The sequence below is a fragment of the Rhipicephalus microplus genome, chromosome 5 (genome assembly GCF_043290135.1).
Source record: "Rhipicephalus microplus isolate Deutch F79 chromosome 5, USDA_Rmic, whole genome shotgun sequence".
Lineage (NCBI taxonomy): Eukaryota > Metazoa > Arthropoda > Arachnida > Ixodida > Ixodidae > Rhipicephalus > Rhipicephalus microplus.
In genome coordinates this window covers 48,323,832-48,341,085 of record NC_134704.1, presented here as the reverse complement: position 1 = coordinate 48,341,085, position 17,254 = coordinate 48,323,832, and the positions used below count along the sequence as shown (strand labels likewise).

Sequence of the window (17,254 nt, the reverse complement as noted above, 5' to 3'; positions counted from 1 at the left end):
AAGAGCCGCTTTACAATATCTCGTTCAAGAGCGTCCAGGAAAATGGGTCATATTCTGTGATTCGAAGGCAGCACTTCAGAGTTTGCAGTTTACCATGCGTAAGAGGAACCATGAACAATTGGTACATGAAATAAAACATTGCCATCATGAAGCTCTCGCACGAGGGCATGATATTATATATCAATCGCTGTCTGGACATATTGGTATCACGGGAAATCAATTAGCCGATGATGCAGGCCGCTCAGCCCATGAAGGAACAAGTGTGGTCCCGATTCCTCTTTCAAGGACTGATGCAGCAAGACAATTTTACTTGCTGGCTCGAGATCTTACACGCACGTTCTGGTCGTCTACCAGCTTCCAAAGGTGTCACTTATATCAACTGGATCCTTCGCTCAAGATACAGCTACCATCACAACTTTCCCGCTTCGATGCGACACTGTTATGCCACCATTGGTTGGGTGTTGCATTCACAAAGGTGTACTCCTTCCGCATTGGTATGGCAGACACCTCTACATGAGACTCCAGCGGAGCTGAAGAGACCATCGAACACGTCCTGTGAAGCTGCGCTTGCTACGACACGCAGCGATGCCAGCTCCGGATGGTTTTCAATCAACTTGACTCAAAACTATTCTGTGTGCAGAAGATTCTGGGACCTTGAGCGTCTGCCTCCATTGCGCAGAAAACGACTAAAACACTCCTACTTTACTTGAAGACAACAAACCTGAGCGACCGCCTGTAGACTGTGTGTGCTCTCCGGAGTGTACTCGTGATTCTTTGAACCTTCTTATCTCTCTGCAACCTCTTTTCTCCTCTTCATCCCTTACCCAGTGCAGGGTAGCAAACCGTATGCGCGTCTGGTTAACCTCCCTGCCTTTCCTTGCATCTTTATCTCTCTCTTTCTCAGCAAACTTTGCATTAGCGTTTAACCCGATACCGTAGTTGTAAACGGGAAAGGCCGGATAGGTTGGGCCTATATAGTCACTACTCCGATAGCAGGGTTGCGCGTTGGATTTCCAAATGCCACTATCAACTATGCATCGCGGTGAAACTGATGCTTCTGTGGTGGTTTACAACCCCTGAATCCCCCCCCCCCCTTTCCGTCGGTACGCCAATGGGCTAGTGTGACTTTGCAAAAGTGTTAAAGAACAAGACGTGGATGCAGTCTGTTCTATTGCGTTCCCATGGAGAGGTTGAAAAATAAATGTCCTGGGGTGCTTATTTTTTGTAAGCATGCAAGCAGCGGGCACAAGATATTAACTAATTGATAACGCAGCGCCAGAGTCCCCTCTAGTTAATTTTAAGAAACTCTGTGACTGAAAAGTTCTACTACAAAAGCCCGCGTCAGCCCCGCCGCGGTGGTCTAGTGGCTAATGTACTCGGCTGTTGCCCCGCAGGTCGCGGGAGCGAATCCTAGCTGCGGCGGCTGCATTTTCGATGGAGGCGGAAATGCTGTAGGCCCGTGTGCTCAGATTTGGGTGCACGTTAAAGAACCCCAGGTGGTCAAAATTTTCGGAGCCCTCGACTAAGGCGTCTCTCATAATCATATGGTAATTTTGGGAGGTTAATCCCCACATATTAATCAATCATTCATTCAAAAGCCCGCGTCAGCTCATGCAACGTTATCACAGGTGTGTGACTTAAGGATGAGATTTCGAAGAAAAATAACACAAGCTTCCACTAAAATTGTGTGTGTGTTTTAACAAATGATTGACACCAGTGCACGAAGAAGACAAGATTCATTGAGGGTATTTGTGTAAAACTTTTTTTTTTCTATTGCTTCGAACATCATACCTGACAAGTGCATTTGGAAACAAGAAAGAGAAAAACTGCGTGTCACATTCATGCTGGTCATCATCTTTTTGATTGGTGTACAACGCATAAACGTCTGCAGGCACCGAAAAAAAATATGGCTTCGTTCGCACTTCACAACATGTACAGTCTTTCACCACAAACACAACCACAACACTTCACGCAGAGTTCCACGAGGATGTCTAAGAAAACAACAAACAAACAAACGAAAAATTGGCCCCACTCACGTATCCTGGATAAAACTATGAAAACAAAGATGTGGCCCCGCATTCGTATCTACACAACATGTGACCTATGAGTGAAAGAAAAAAAAAGAAGTAACGATGTCACAGATCGCCCACTGTAGGAGAACATTAAATTGTGTCTGTGAAATGTTTCTACAGAAAGGACTCGAGAATGCCCCATTCCTCAAAATGTTCCTATTCAGATTCACCCTGTTTGTCTATGTATACAAGTCCCCACATGACGTCACCGTTTGAAACAGTCCTCTACCTTTCACTTCCTGTCCGTGCGAACAGACTACAGCTGCATATTCTAAGGTTAGGGCCGTTCCACGCGCTTCCCGCACAGCCGCAACTCACGTGCCAGGACCCCTACCGCACGCAAGCGGGGGACAAATAAGCCACTTGGCGACGCTGCGGAGGGTGAAAGAGCGTCGCCAATTGGCTTATTTGTCCCCCGATTGCGTGCGGTAGGGGTCCCGGCACGCGAGTTGCGGCTGTGCGGGAAGCGCGTGGAACGGTTCTTACAGTGTCACTTGTGAAGCTTCCTCTCAGGCTTGCCTTTCTAGCTGAAGCTTGCTGTTTTATCCCAGCAAATTTATGGGGCACAGTGCTTGGCTTGCGAGATGCTTGAAGTGGTTCGGGATGGCAGGAATCTATATGGCAACGATTTTCGTACGTGAATGGTTAGACCAACTTTACGTATGCTGTCTAACCGTACGAGCCAGACACAGTTGTCTCGTAACGCAACTATGTACAGTGGGTGAGTGAGGAAATCCCAAAGCTTAAGCTTCAAGCTTACGCTTCAAGATGGCGGTTTGGCTTTATCAGGATCCTGACGAAATGATGCTCGCCATCTAAATACCAGCCTTAATGTTCAAGCCTCATCGTTCCGCTACATACGACTGCAATCAATTTGTACATATATATTGATACAGGCTGCATATGGCCTTACGCGGTTCAAGACTCGTCAAGGCTTATCATTCATAACGTTAGCGGCATTCATTGGAACAAAGACTGACCCAGAAAATTATACTGGAATTGTTATTTGCACGGTATTGCCACATCGAGCGAGTATTTGGGAGTGAGGGTCAGGCTTCGCAGACTGCTTCAACAGTGATATCCGGTGGGAGAGAAAGAAAAAAGAGCAAACCCCATGAAAGTGCTGTATTTAATAAGTGCATTGTCACGATTTTCTTTTTCGCAGCGTGATATCTAGCGCTTTTCAATGGCGTGCGAACACACACACCCACTTTGGCTCCACTACACAGGTGTCACTGCACCGAACTGGCAGACCTCAGCGCAGTACTTAGTGGTTCTTGCAATGGCACAGGCGATTGTGGGCACATGTCAGAGCCTTGTTCATCTCACGGCCACGGCGATTTGCGCAAGTCAGTTCAGTGCGTGAAACAGGTACTCGGGTCATTCGCCTCTCGAGGAAAGAAAACAAACCGGCGGAATACTGTCGTGTTCCACGGCTTTGCTTTTGTACCGCTTCGATTTCCAACTTCTCAGCCATTTCTGGGGAGCAGTGTTGGCCCATTGCTGGTAAACGTATATGCATGGTCACATTTGGTCGACTATCGATCACCATGCACTGCACGAAACGAGATGACTGCCGGTGTGTTCGCTAGAGCATGTCCTAGAATGTCTGTTGAAAAGCGACACCTCACTCGTTGAGTCATTTAACTGAGGAACTGCTTCCAACTCGAGAACCTCGCGCTTTTCCCACCAATTCATTCCTGCTGAAGAGCTTTAATTCTCAGCTAGTCGCTTGAAGTTTTAAGAGTAGGGACAGATTGTCTTCTTAACGGAAGAGCCGACTGACCCCAGCTTTTGCAATATGGTGAGGTCCGGTAGACCTAGGCCTGCAACGCGGTGGACTCAGGAGTGAGGCTCACGACGGATAGTCACTTGATGAGTTGTATATTCAAGATAATGGTCCCCATAGACCAGGAAGGCGGAACACTCGCATCCTGCAGACTTAATGCGCTCCAGGAAAGCCTCGTGGCTTTTGGTCCCTTGGCGTTGCCCCTTGAGGAATGGTTTCTTTAAGAGTCCTATTCCCACTGACGCTTTCAGCGAGCTCTTTGTAGTTTACACCGACTGCCTACAGGAGTGCCTTACATCTCGGTTCTGTGAAGGACCCTGGAAACAGCGGGAGGAGGAGCAGGCATCTTTAGGACGAGTGATGATGCTGGATGATGGTGGAAGGGTTGCCCTGTTGCTGCTGCTGGTGCTGTTGCTGCTGAAGTTTGCTCTGGTCGACCTGTACGAGTACGCTGGTGGGCCCCTGGTACACGTTGCCCGTCTGCATGTCTCCGGTCATCAGCAGCGGGCTACTGTTCGCCGATTGCACGTCCAGCGGACTCATGCGCAGTCCGTGCAGGTGCTTGTTCAGTACCGCCGAGGAAGGCGTCATGGGTGAGGAGAGCGAGCGGGGACTGTGCGACTCGCCCACGGCGTTGCCCATCATGTCGACGTTCATGCCTCCAGGCGACGCTGGCATGGACACTTCGTGCTTGATGACGGCGGTTGGGGCGTAAGCGGGCAGCACGCCAGACGAGCAGCCGAGGCCCTTGTCTGCAGTAAATAGACACGGGGAGGAAAGACAAGAGTGAGGAAAAGTCATTTAACTTCAAGGCGAGGTAATTTTTCCAGCCCGGACTCCGAAGGACGGAGGTTGTGTACACTTCCTCACTTATACCGTGAAAGTACGTAAACAGTTCGATAGAACACTGGTGATATCATCGAAAAATATAGTGCACTTTACATCAGAAACATGGGCATTATACCTATAACGTGAGTACAAGAATTGATTAGCACAATAGGAATGTTAGATTAAATGCGCTAAGTGAGCGTAAGTATTCGCAGTGGGAAAGCAACGAAATACGTGAGCTTTTAACCAGCTGTGTAAGGTAAAGAAGTGCATTTATTTATTTTTTAAATGTAAACACTCCAACTCCTGAAGTCGACAAGAACAGATCTTCAGGTCACCTTCTTTCGATGCACTGTTGTCCTACAAATAGTCGGCAACGAAATAATTATTAATTATTTTGTATACTGACGAAATCTTGTTTTTGCAAGATAATTGTACTATGTGTGCAGTAAACGGTAACACATGTCTCAGAAAAGCGTACAACCATCATAAATTGGAAATTGCGTAATCTTCATTGCGGTAAAGGTAGCTAATATTTTTTGTCGGCTTCTTCTCTCTCCCTCTCTCTTTTCGGTACGGCACATTGAAGTCAAATTGCGTTAGTAATCACACAAGTCAAATAGAAGTTCTGACGTTCACGGATAAGAGATCCGAAACAAGTAAAAGCGACTCGTTAACAGGAAAAAAAAATACAGAGAAGGCGCACGTTGGTCAAGAAAACTTTATGCGTTACATGTGAATATTTATGCTCCTCCGTATTTGCTTATCGTTTTATCTTTGACTGCATCAAACATTTTTGTATGCTGCGCTTTGCATAGGCCGCGTATAAGTTACCAATTATGCTGCGGGGTTTGTTTACAGGCCGAAAGGCACCTTTGAACTATGTTTGTTGGGTCTGAGTCCAGTTATAGTCCATTGATTCTGAGTACGGGGCACATCAGTAGAATTTCGGGAGATCTGACTGTGACGACTCCGTAGTTTTTTTTTAAACTTCAGGCAGTTTCGCGCTAGTGGTTCCAAGCAAGTGCGAAGCTGGACAGCCTGCCTTATTTCCCATTGTTTTTCAGCGAAAGCTACTATGAGACCACTTTTAGGGGCACTCGCAGTTGTTGTTTTCGGGTCACGCGCTAACATTAGGCCGTCCAATGCTCCAAACAATCACAAAAGCTTGTTCTTCTTCCCCCGTTAAATGTGGCGCATACCCGCTTCAGCAATAATTCCGCATCGTCGTAAGCCACTGCACGGACAATTGACACAAATTTCCTTGCAACTGTTTAGCGGATACCACGCTTCTCAAAAGAATGACGAAAATAGCATAGCGAATGCCGGCATACTATACCCAAAAGTTTATTATACTACCCTAGTGGGTACCAAGCAAGTGAGCTTGCAGCAGTTACCCAGTGAGTGTTTTGGAAAGGCTCTGAAAGGCCGCTCTTCAAGCTTTCGCTGCGACTGTGCTGCACCTACCGCGCAGGCCTGGCGTTTTTTTTTCTTTCTTTCTTTTTCAGCCTTCATGTACTACAGAAACAAATAATCAATTCAATTTATTTTTCTCTTCTTTCTATTTTTTTTTCTCTATTTATCTTAATTTCTGTCTCTCTGCGTCTACTTCTTTCTCTTACTCGCTAATTCTACTTGTGATTCTCTCTATTGCCTTAACTCTCTCTCTCTCTCTTTCCCTCTCTCTGTCTCTATTTCTGGCTTTCTCTTTTTCCCCAATTTCTTTTTCTCTCTTTCACCCAGTCTTTATCCTTCATTTTTTTTGTCTCTTTTTGTGTCTGTGTCACCGTGTTCGTCTATCTGTCTATTTATTTACCTGTCTTCATATTTGCTTTCGACCCTTGCTCCCTTTCTGTATCTCCATTTATCTTTCTTTCTCCTCTCTCAGTATACTCGGTCTCATGCCCATTGGAGTTATTGAATTCCACGCCGAAAAAAAAAAAACAATGACGAGAGTGCTCTGGCGGCGAAGCAGGAAATGAGAAATAGCAGGAATATGAAGAAGGGGACGAAGAGCGCACCTGCCATTTCGTTATAGCTTTCGGCTATGCACGGATTAACGATCAGCCTAAACAGCCCCTCTCTTAAAAAAATATATTCGTGAGTGAAGCTGAGTGAGTTTGGTTTTTCAGCCTTCACCAAGTCGAAATCCTTAGACGATTAAGGCGAAAGCTTTAGTTGACCGTCTTCGGCTTCAGCAGGGGTGATTCAAAAGATGATGCGACGCGCCATGAAATAACGTCATCACAACGTCGCAGGTAACAAAGATGTGCGACGTTAACCTGACGTCACATAAAGTAGCGTCTCACGGTGACGTCATCACATGACAACATCGTTTGCTCAAAGGTGTCCCGATGCCGAATAGACTGCAAATCCCATGTAGCGCTGAAAACTTGCCATGTATGCAATGCGGAGATAGCAAAACCGCATAAGGTGCAGAAAGCGGCGGGCGTTTTTTATTGATTGATTAATTTATTGGCTCGTTAAAAAATACGGCAGCTTGTCGCTGGTTGCGCCAAACCTGAAAATTGGATCTGGGCGGCCTTGTTTAGCATACCATCCAAGCGTAGCCAAGAAATAGCTGGTTAAGCCTAGATATAGCAGTTAAGCCTGGTAAGGCCAAGTTGAGGCTCTTTTTCTCTCTTTCTCTATCTCTCTCTTGCTTCCTTTTTTATTTTCTGTTTTATTTCGCTTTCTTTCTACCTCTTTCTTTCTCCGTCTGTTTCTTACTCATTGTTTCTCTCCCTTTTCGTCTGATTCTTTTTCTCCGTCTGTTTCTCTTTCTTTCTCTGCAACTTGTTCTCGATTCATCCCGGCTGCGGCAGCTGCATTTCCGATGGAGGCGGAAATGTTGTAGGCCCGTGTACTCAGATTTGGGTGCACGTTAAAGAACCCCAGGTGGTCGAAATTTCCGGAGCCCTCCACTACGGCGTCTCTCATAATAATCAGTGGTTTTGAGACGTTAAACCCCACAGATCAATCAAGTCATCTTGTTCTCGATTCCTCGCCTATGGGTACTGGGCATGATGTATGATGTAAACAATTTAGGTGGGGACATTTTTCGGCTTATTCGAGAAACGCGATCGACCAGGTAGAGTATATCAGTGACGCACGTCCATCGGGTCGCTGCCGACAGCGCTCACCTATCGGCAAGCCAGCGCAACTTCAAAATAAAAAGAAAATATTGCGTACCGTTGCTATAGCAACCGGCGAGGCCATTGGCAACGCCGGCGTTCAGCGAACGTTGCGTTCGTCACTTCCGAAAAACATGCCATGCAGCAGCTGTAGTTGCTAGCCTGCCTTATACACGTTCGCTACCTGCCGTTTTATCATTTCCCTTTCAAAATGAACTTGTGATGTGGTAAGCAGCCATGCAGGAAATATGACGAAATGAAATGGCAAAGTGATTCGTGAGTGGTTACTGGTCAGATTACCCTACGTGCTAAGAAAAAGGAACATCTCATTCAGTGTTCATTGTGAACCCGAACGCATCAAAGCATTGGTTGAAGCGTGGTGCACAAGAAGGACCGTATGCTCAGCACAAAGGATGCGGTCTGCAGCAAGCACTTCACAAATGATATGATTGTGAAGAAGAAAAAAAGATACTTCGGAGAGCTAACGGGAAAGATGCTGATCAATGTGCCAAAAAGAACCGTTCTGTCTGAAGATGCAACCCTTTGTATTTTTCGGTCTTCTCCCGTATACACTCGTTCTTCGGAGTCCAGGGACATTTAGCCACCTACCAAGCAGCACAAACTTTTGTTTTATGTTTATGCAACACAATGAGACGTTGCAATGAATAGTACATTTAGGGGTGAAGGAGCTAAGCCGTGGGTCGGGCGTTTACGATGTATGTAGTAGTAGTAGTAGTAGTAGTAGTAGTAGTAGTAGTAGTAGTAGTAGTAGTAGTAGTAGTAGTAGTAGTAATAGCAGTAGGTAGCCACCTCCACGGCCGAACTGGAGGAGCGGCACGCGCGCATTCTTTTGAATTCAGGAGGAAACCGCGCACGTTAACTATAAATAAAAAATAGTTGTTTTTAATGAAATAACCTACAGGGACAAGTATCGGTAACTTAATCTTGAACAAAATTTGTCTTGAATTTGATGCTTACTAAAAAAGACTAGTAACAGAAGGACGCACTTTGAGCACTATCTGACCAGAAAAAGTTACCACATCAAACTCGCTGGGCATAATTTCCTTCGTTTTAACAAGGGTTAGCGAGGGTTGGCATCCTGTGAGTCCTGTTAGTCCTATGTCATGACCTAGCGGCGGTGAAAGGTGGGAACTAGACACGAAGCGCAGGCCGTAGGAGACTACGCGTGTGCCGCTCCTCTAGTCCGGCCGTGCTACCTCTCGTTTAGTCCTTGGAATGTCCACTGGGTGGCGGTACTTCTATATGATGAAAAGATGCGAGATGGCGGTACTTGGAGTAGTCACTAGAGAAACGAACGGATGGACAGACTTACGAACGGACTGACAGCTGCACAGACGGATGGATGGACGCATGGATGGGCGGATGCACGGGCGCACTGATGGATGCATGCACGGACGAATGGACGGACCGACGCAAGAACGGACGCATGGACGGTTGAACTGACAGATGCACGGACGGACTGACGCACGAACGAACGGACTGTCACACAGATGGACGGACGGACTGATGGATGCTTCGCCCAACTCGTCATCCTGCACACCGTGGGTATGCTGTGATTCTTTTTGTTGCAGGAGCAGTGAGAATTTCTTTCCCTCCATCATGTTGTCCATTCACCGGTTGTTTGTTTGTTTGTTTGTTTGTTTGTCTGTGTGTGTGTGTGTGTGTGTGCGTGTGCGTGTGTGTGCGTGTGTGTGCGCGCGTGTGCGTGCGTGCGTGTGTGTGTGTGTGTGTGTGTGTGTGTGTGTGTGTGTGTGTGTGTGTGTGTGTGTGTGTGTGTGTGTGTATTATGAATTTCTCTTGCGCGGTAAGTAGGGATGGTGAAGTGAAGTCCGCGAGAATATAGAAAATATGCGCAGGGTCCCCGTAAACATGTCCCCCAACGGGTATATAAAGAGAGAAAAGAAGGTAAAAGTGAGCCCCGTAACTATCTGCATCATAGTGCGACACCTCAACAGTGGCTCACGAGGGATGGGGGTAAGGAGGGATTAAAAGTGATAGAGATAGGGCAAAGACAGAGAGACCCACATACGGAAATGAGGATAAGATAAGAGAGATGGACACGGTCGCAGGAGTCCGAGGACGGGTCACCACTCGGCGAGAGCTCTTGTCGGCGTTAAGAGATGGCGTAGGGCGAGCCAGTCGGCCAGAGCTGCGCAGTCGTCGGAGATTTCTAAAACGGGCTCTCGCTGATCCAGCCCCGAAACGCATCGTATGGGCTCCTGGCCATCAGGGCCTACGAGGTAATGAGGCCGCTGACGCGGCCGCCCGAGCGCTTACCCACCGGGCTCCTCACCTTGGCTCTTATGACTCGGAGGCCAATACACCGCTGCTGCGGTTCAAAGAAATTCTCACCTATTATCGTGACACTCACCGCCTTTACCCGGCTCCTGCAAAGGGGCTGAGTAAGGCGGAAGAGCGAACTCTAAGGCGCCTGCAGACAGGTACTCTACTCTGTCCTGCAATCCTAAAGCATTTCGATGCGAACACAGATGGGCGGTGCCCACACTGTGGGGAGACGTGTGATATCTTCCACATGGTGTGGGCATGTCCGAAAAATCCCCACCTACCCCCTTCCCCTACCCCTTCCCGAGAGGCATGGGAGACTGCCCTCCTCAACTGCTCATCACTAGAGTCTCAACGGGCTCTGGTGAGACGGGCGCGAGTAGGGGCCTCGTCATGCGGTGTCCCGGACTAAGGACGCCGACCATGTAGCAGGGTCATGCTTTGGCCCCGTACCTCTCTTTTTTATAATAAATGTTTTTCATCATCATCGTCGGAGATCGCGGGGCACAACCGGTTGGCGCAAAATCCAGCAATCACACAGTGGTGGGCTTTGCACCGTATATTCATCAGTTGAGCCCCACAAATAGAATTCCCAATATTGAGCTTGAACTGTTACATATATAAAAGTCGAATACTCCCCCTTGCTTTGATTGTTAGTCCTGAACGTAGATTTTCAGTCTGCTCTAAAACGCGCTCAGAATATGTATTGTGCAGCTAGACCGACCAACTAGAGTAATAAATCGCCAGGAAATTCAAATATTTCTCAAACCTAGTGGCCTCCAAACTTATGACGTCGACTGTACGTGTCGTATACTTGTCATAAATGCCAACAACAGCGATCACGAAAATTCGTCAAAAGAATATCGTATGCCCGCATAGCGCTCGTGCCATGAAGTGGAATTCCACTCTCGCACTTTTCTTTAATTTAGCTTTTGTGTAAAATTGAATGAATTATTTCCTTATCTTATACAGAAAACTCAGATCATAGCAATTAGTTTAAAGGTTACACTTCAAAGACAAAGTGTTCTACTATGGTTTTAATAAACGTTTGATTGAATCTTACATGCATTACGTAATTGAATACAGAATTATTCGCTAGAGTAGAGCAATCTTAACGGTTGTTATATGTGAGACTCAACGAGCACCTCTTCTTGCGCGTGGCTCCAGTTGCAGTGCGTTCGGTGGTTCGGACGGCTTTGAGCTCTCCCATAGTACAGTGCCAAGTACTGTAAATCGTTAACCACTTCGTCTAATCACATTGGCCTCATGAAGTGTGAGGCCCACGGGACGGCTCTGCGTTCTCCCATAGTAGAGTAAATCGTTAACACCTTTTTTTTTTTTCTAAAAACACGGTTATGGTCTCTTAGGAAATAGTCCTCAAGTTCTGTAGTTCTGAAAATTGGCACATCTTATTGCTCTCCCGTAGTAGAGTACATCGTGCTCTAAATCGTCGAACACTTGTTCTAAACACAACTAACCACACAGCGTCGCAGTGCCATAAGTTAAATTGTACTTATGAGCTCTTATTTGTACGTCCCGGAGAAGTCATTACATTGCCCAAAACTCACCTGCACTATACTGTTATTAGTATGAAATAAACCTTTCTGTCTTCGCTGTGTATTTCTAAACATATTTTGTTGTTCAAGGGGGCGCTCTGCTAGTTGTGCACCAAGTACCAAGCAGCATAAGGTTTCCATAAATGTTATGCTCGTGTACCTTGATAGACACGTGGCTACAACGGTCGCCTTCCGACTGTGCGTTCGCGATCCGAATTCCGCCTTGCCAAGGTTGATTCTGTCGCCTCTTGCGTTCGCGGGACGCTCTTCCCCGACGCGCTGGGCCCGGGGACAGCTTAACAGCTACTGTGCCAATCGTCACGTGATCATAAAGGGCGGCGATGAGCTTCGGGCAGGGCGGAGTCAGCGCGCCGCGACGGCGTCTATACCTTTATTTACAAACGTGGAATAGGTCTATAAGAGGCAGTTCGTGATGGCGATCGTTTGCTATCAACACCACACGGGGCTTTGGCAAGCTTATACGAGCAGCTCCGCTGCTGAAATGGACGACTCACCGGGACTCGCCCTGCGGACCTGCATGCCGTACGCGGCGATGTTGTGGTCGGCGGTGATCATGGTCGAGTACATGGGCACCATGCGCTTGCTGTCCATGGCCTCGTGCGCCGCCGCAGCCGCCGCGGCTGCTGCGGCGTTCATCTTGCTCGAGCTCTTGGACGACTTGCCGTCGGCGTTGGCGCTCTTGGGCTTCCGCTTGCGCGTCTGGATGCCTTCCTTCTTCATCGCCAGGGGCCTGTTGACCTGCGTGTTGCGCAAGCGCCGACGTTACATAGCTCGAGACAGGCGACAGTCGTTTAGCTGAAAGCCAGCTGTTGTTTCTCGTATCTGTCAATGTAATAACTAAACAGACACTAAATTGAAACAGTGGGTTGGTTTGGACTGATCAATATTACTGACGAAATTCTGCGGTCAAGAATTTCATGACCATGGTTTCGGGAATATTTCAAAGAGGAACTTAGCTTCATGTTTAAATTTCGCGCCCAAATCTCCACACCTTGCGTCACGCATTTTGCGTGTTGTTGTTTTTTTCGTATGTTGGTGACTTTGGCCCAACGAAATCTTCTGAAACTTGATCTGGCACCCTCTGAGGACGATTTACTGCACTTTCACCGATTAGAAATTCTACGACCCCTACTAAATACCTGTGACGTCACAGACTGGTGCGGAAACTTTTCAGTGGTGTCGCCGCGTGCATTCTCTTTCCGCGCGCTTTTTCACTTTCCAAACGTCATCTCGCGATGAGTGTGGAGATGTTGGTATCGTGAAAGGTTATTAGAAAGGAACGAAATAAAACATTCGGCGATCTTTTCACGTCTCATTGTTGCGTAAAAGACGTGCGTCAGTCAGTCGGTAATGCACATCTTTGTTGCTCACGCAATTTTTTTAAACAAAGAAGACCGTATTGAAGTCCAGTTTCATTCCGGGGCACTATCGCCACCCAAAGCAGGAAGGGCTTCTGGTACCTCAGTGGTGCTGATTCATCGCAAAAAAAAAGAGGATTGGGCTTTCTTTTTCCCAGTGTTGTTCAGTTGTCTAAATAGTAGATATACACTACTTTAAAAAACTCAACCTGAACAGAGCGACGCCATCATTTTTTGTACAGCCAAGGCTTCAGTGTTGGCGGTCTCCTTCGGTGATAGATATGACATTCTCTATTGACGCCTTAAAAAAATAGTACAGCGTAATAGCCTTCTGAGTGCCGCCCCACGGTGTTCTAGAAGCAAAGGTACTCGGCTGCTGACCTGCAAGTCGCGGGATCGAATCCCGGCTGCGGCGGCTGCGTTTTCGATGGAGGCGAAAATACTGTAGGCCCGTGTGTTCAGATTAGGGTTCACGTTCAAGAACCCCAGGTGGTCGACATTTCCGGAGCCCTCCACTACGGCGTCTCTCATAATCATATCGTGGTTTTGGGGACGTTAAACCCCACACATCAATCAATTAACCTTCTGAGTAGTGATTAACTAGAAACTTCGAAAGAAAAAAATTAGCCATTTTTTCACTGTTAAACCCGTTGACAGCGAAAGTGCAATCTTGATCACCATGACTCAGTAGACGCCATCGTAATCATCGTGATTGTTTCGATTATCCTTACCATTACTTAATTTGTTTGCTCGCCATGTAGTCACGTGATCTGCGTGCCTACTACTACTGTGGCTACCACTACTACGGCTGCTGCTGCTACTACTACTGCACAGGGTGGACAAAATCAGCTTTGCTGTAGCTGTCTCCTAATATGCAAGTAACATTATACCCGTCAAAATGTGTGTGGACTGGGCTGCAAATTATGGCAAGAAAGAAAATAGAAAGTATAGGCACAAGCAACTACGCGGCGTCGGTATTCCTCCTCGCAATGGCCCTCTGCGAACCGAGCTGGGTGGGGATGTACGCTTGGACTCGTGGTCAAAAACGCACCGTGTCTCTCCGACAGAGCGTGTCACAAACACGACCAAAGTCAATCGTCTGATTGCTATGCTCGCACGCGTCGTTGTGCACTCCTGCAGCGAATGAACGTGACCGCTCCTCGCTCTCCTTCTACATTTTCCCAACCTTTTTTCCCCCTGTAGGCGTTATCCGCGTTCAACATGGACTACTATACAAGTACTTTCTCGCTGTCCGTGTTGCAACTCTCATTTTGAAGTTAGTACGGTGGATATCTCCGGATGACGTGTTCACATTTGATGCAATATGAAGCAACCAGAAACCTATCTGTAGTTTACTGTGGTAGCAGTAGTAGTAGAAGAAGGAGGCCGCGGGGAGGTAACCCCGTTCTATATTCACAGGCGTGCATGGGGTTCTCCTTCATGGGGCAAAGGTTCGCCGCAGTGCCCCCCTCCCTATAATGTCAATGTATGGGGTTGACTTTGCCCCACCCCCCTATTTGGTGACTAGAGGAGGTGGCCGCCTCCCCTGCCTCACCTCTACACCTATGCGCACGTGTATGTCTATAATCACCTATACCGTCCTTATACAGTCATGAGTTAAGATTATGCCGGTTTTTCACGATTATCAACCGACGAAGGTCCTTGATGTAGCACTGATTGATTGATTTGTGGGTTTAACGTCTCAAAACCACCATATGATTATAAGAGACACCGTAGTGGAGGGCTCCGGAAATTTCGACCACTTGGGGCTCTTTAACGTGCACCCAAATCTGAGCACACGGGCCTACAACATTTCCGCCTCCATCGGAAATGCAGCCGCCGCAGCCGCCGCCCCGCCGCGGGACCACCGCGGCGGGGCATTGATGTTGCATTCCAAGAACCATTTACCTCTCGTATTTATTTGAGGAAAGTCAGGAACCAAATGCAGGCCATAATGAGAAGCACGTTACCTCATTTTGATTCTTTTTTTTTTGTTTCATGGACTGTAAAGTACCTTGGCTTTTAGACCATCTGAAAGGGGGGGGGGGGGGTAGCTGTGATGAAACTTGGCCCCACTCTCCTAATTGAGAAACCTTCGCACACCTTTCTGGGAAAGCAAGATGTTCCGGCACGGCTGTAAAGCTGTGAAAAAGTAAAGCTACGCAGAAGCACATATGGTTGGCAGTATTTACGTATAATACACTTGCTTTACGGAATGTTTAAAGTGCAACCTTACTCACCTTCGTTAGTGAATCCGTCAACTGTAGCCGGATTCAACTTTAGAAGGTAGCTGCTTTGCTACATAAAGGGCGGTTGGCTGCAAACAAGTTTTCACTAACGGGCGTACACTGCATTGACTGGCGTCATGAGACTGATAGCCGGGGTTGCCGTTGACGGAGACGTGGCCGAGTACATGCGTGGCATTGTTTATTTCAATAGTCACGGGGGACATTCGTTGGAAGCGCTTCGGCTGTCTATGCGGGGCCTCCTGCCTTCTTCATTTATACCCGATTAGAGACGGCAACACTGTCTTGTGTACAATTGACTGAACGCAAATGGCGTGGTGCACCGAATACGCCAAAGCTATCTAGTATCTAAGCTTACGTTATGCAACTTGTAGTAGAGACCGCAGGCATTGCAGACGGGCTCCCCCTGGTTGTTGCGCCGCCACAGCGTCGTCGTCGAAGTGGCACAGTTGGAGCACTGTAGCCCTACTCGCCGATTGGGTGGTTGTTGCTGCTGTTGCGGTTGATGCTGGGGTTGTTGTGGCTGTTGTTGCTGCAAGGTGAAAGAATGCAAAGCAGCGTTGATATCGCTTACTCTAAGAGTACCCATGATAAAGAGCGTGAGCAGTGTGCTACTGATGCAGAACAATTGCGGATCTTTAAGGAGACTTTTTTAGCATTGGTCTATTGCGTATAGCGACCTGTTCTAAGATGCAAAGGCTGGCACCAACTTACAAAAAATGTCTCTGGGCATGCTGGTACCACTGTATATAAACAAAGGTCAATGTAAATAACTTCACAACGTAAGACAAATACCATTAGAGGTACTTGTTCTATTTCATAAACAATAGTCACTGGACATGCTGACAAATGTCATTAGACACGCTTGCTCTAGCTCAGGCACAGGTCACAGGGCATGCTGGTTACACCCTAGACAAAGGTGAAAGGACATGCTGGCACCACCCTATAGACAGAGAAGGTAACTGAGCATGCTGGCACCACGCTACATACAGAAGTCACTGGTCATGCTGGTGCCCTTGTATAGACAATAGATGCTGGACGAGCTGGCAGACAAATGTCATTGGACATGCTGGCACCAGTCTACATACAAAGCTCACTGGACTTGCTGGCAGACAAAACGCCACTGGGCACGCTGGTACCAGCTTAGGCAAATGTCACCGAGCGTTACTGTAATATTTTGACAAAGGTCACTGGACATATGCTAGCACCACCCTATGGACAAAGGTCGCTGGACACGCTAGCCCCACTTTATACAAGTGTTACTGGGCATGATGGCACCAGGCTACAGACAAAAGTCAGTGGATATGCTGACACTAGTGTATCGACAAAGGTCACTTGACACGAAGCCGCAACCTAAAAAAATCCCTGTTCATGTTGTTACCGAATATAGATAACGGTTACAGGACGTGCTGGCAAACAAGTGTCATTGGAGATGCTGGTACCACCCTATAGACATCGGACATGCTACACCATCCTAAAGACAAAGGTCACTGAACGTGCTGCTGGTGTTACTAGCCTATAGACAAAGGCCACTGACTCGACGGCGAAAGTTGCGGTGAACCCTGGTTCAGAGTTCCCGTAATGTAGAAAGAAACAAGCAACGTCAGCGTGAGACGTTTTGGTAGCTGATAGAAAAAAGGAAAGTTGAGAGAGGAGAAGTTTCTCTTTTATTGTGAGCACTTTAGATAGCTCTTAAACAATGTGCAGCCCAGAGGCTGTTCGGCGCGTCTCTTATCAGCAAACGCTTCAGGCGCAACGTATATATCGCGCAACGCGTTCTTGTTGACCTCTTAAAATAAAGCGGCTCGTTTTCACGGGCGGGAAATTAATTAGGCTCCCACGATTCTATTGTTGGAAAGCCCGCAACGTCGGACGGCTTATATATAATATACGTGAAGGACGAGATAAGGAAACTACGGCGGCCGTCGCCCCGCCTTTGAAGCCAT

General features: G+C 47.4%; 1 protein-coding gene across 3 annotated transcripts in view; it reads right to left on the bottom strand.

Annotated features, from left to right (window-relative positions):
• Positions 1-1,746: 1,746 nt before the first annotated feature.
• Positions 1,747-17,254, bottom strand: part of LOC119174596 (uncharacterized) — a 172,625-nt gene continuing 157,117 nt past the window's right edge. For all 3 annotated transcript variants that reach the window (XM_075895386.1, XM_075895387.1, XM_037425580.2), the window contains exons 5-7: positions 15,667-15,840; positions 12,199-12,442; positions 1,747-4,613 (exon numbers count right to left, since the gene is read on the bottom strand). In XM_075895386.1, coding sequence (XP_075751501.1) covers positions 4,210-4,613; positions 12,199-12,442; positions 15,667-15,840 — 822 coding nt within the window. In that variant the 3' untranslated portion in view covers positions 1,747-4,209. The remainder of the gene's footprint in view (positions 4,614-12,198; positions 12,443-15,666; positions 15,841-17,254) is intronic.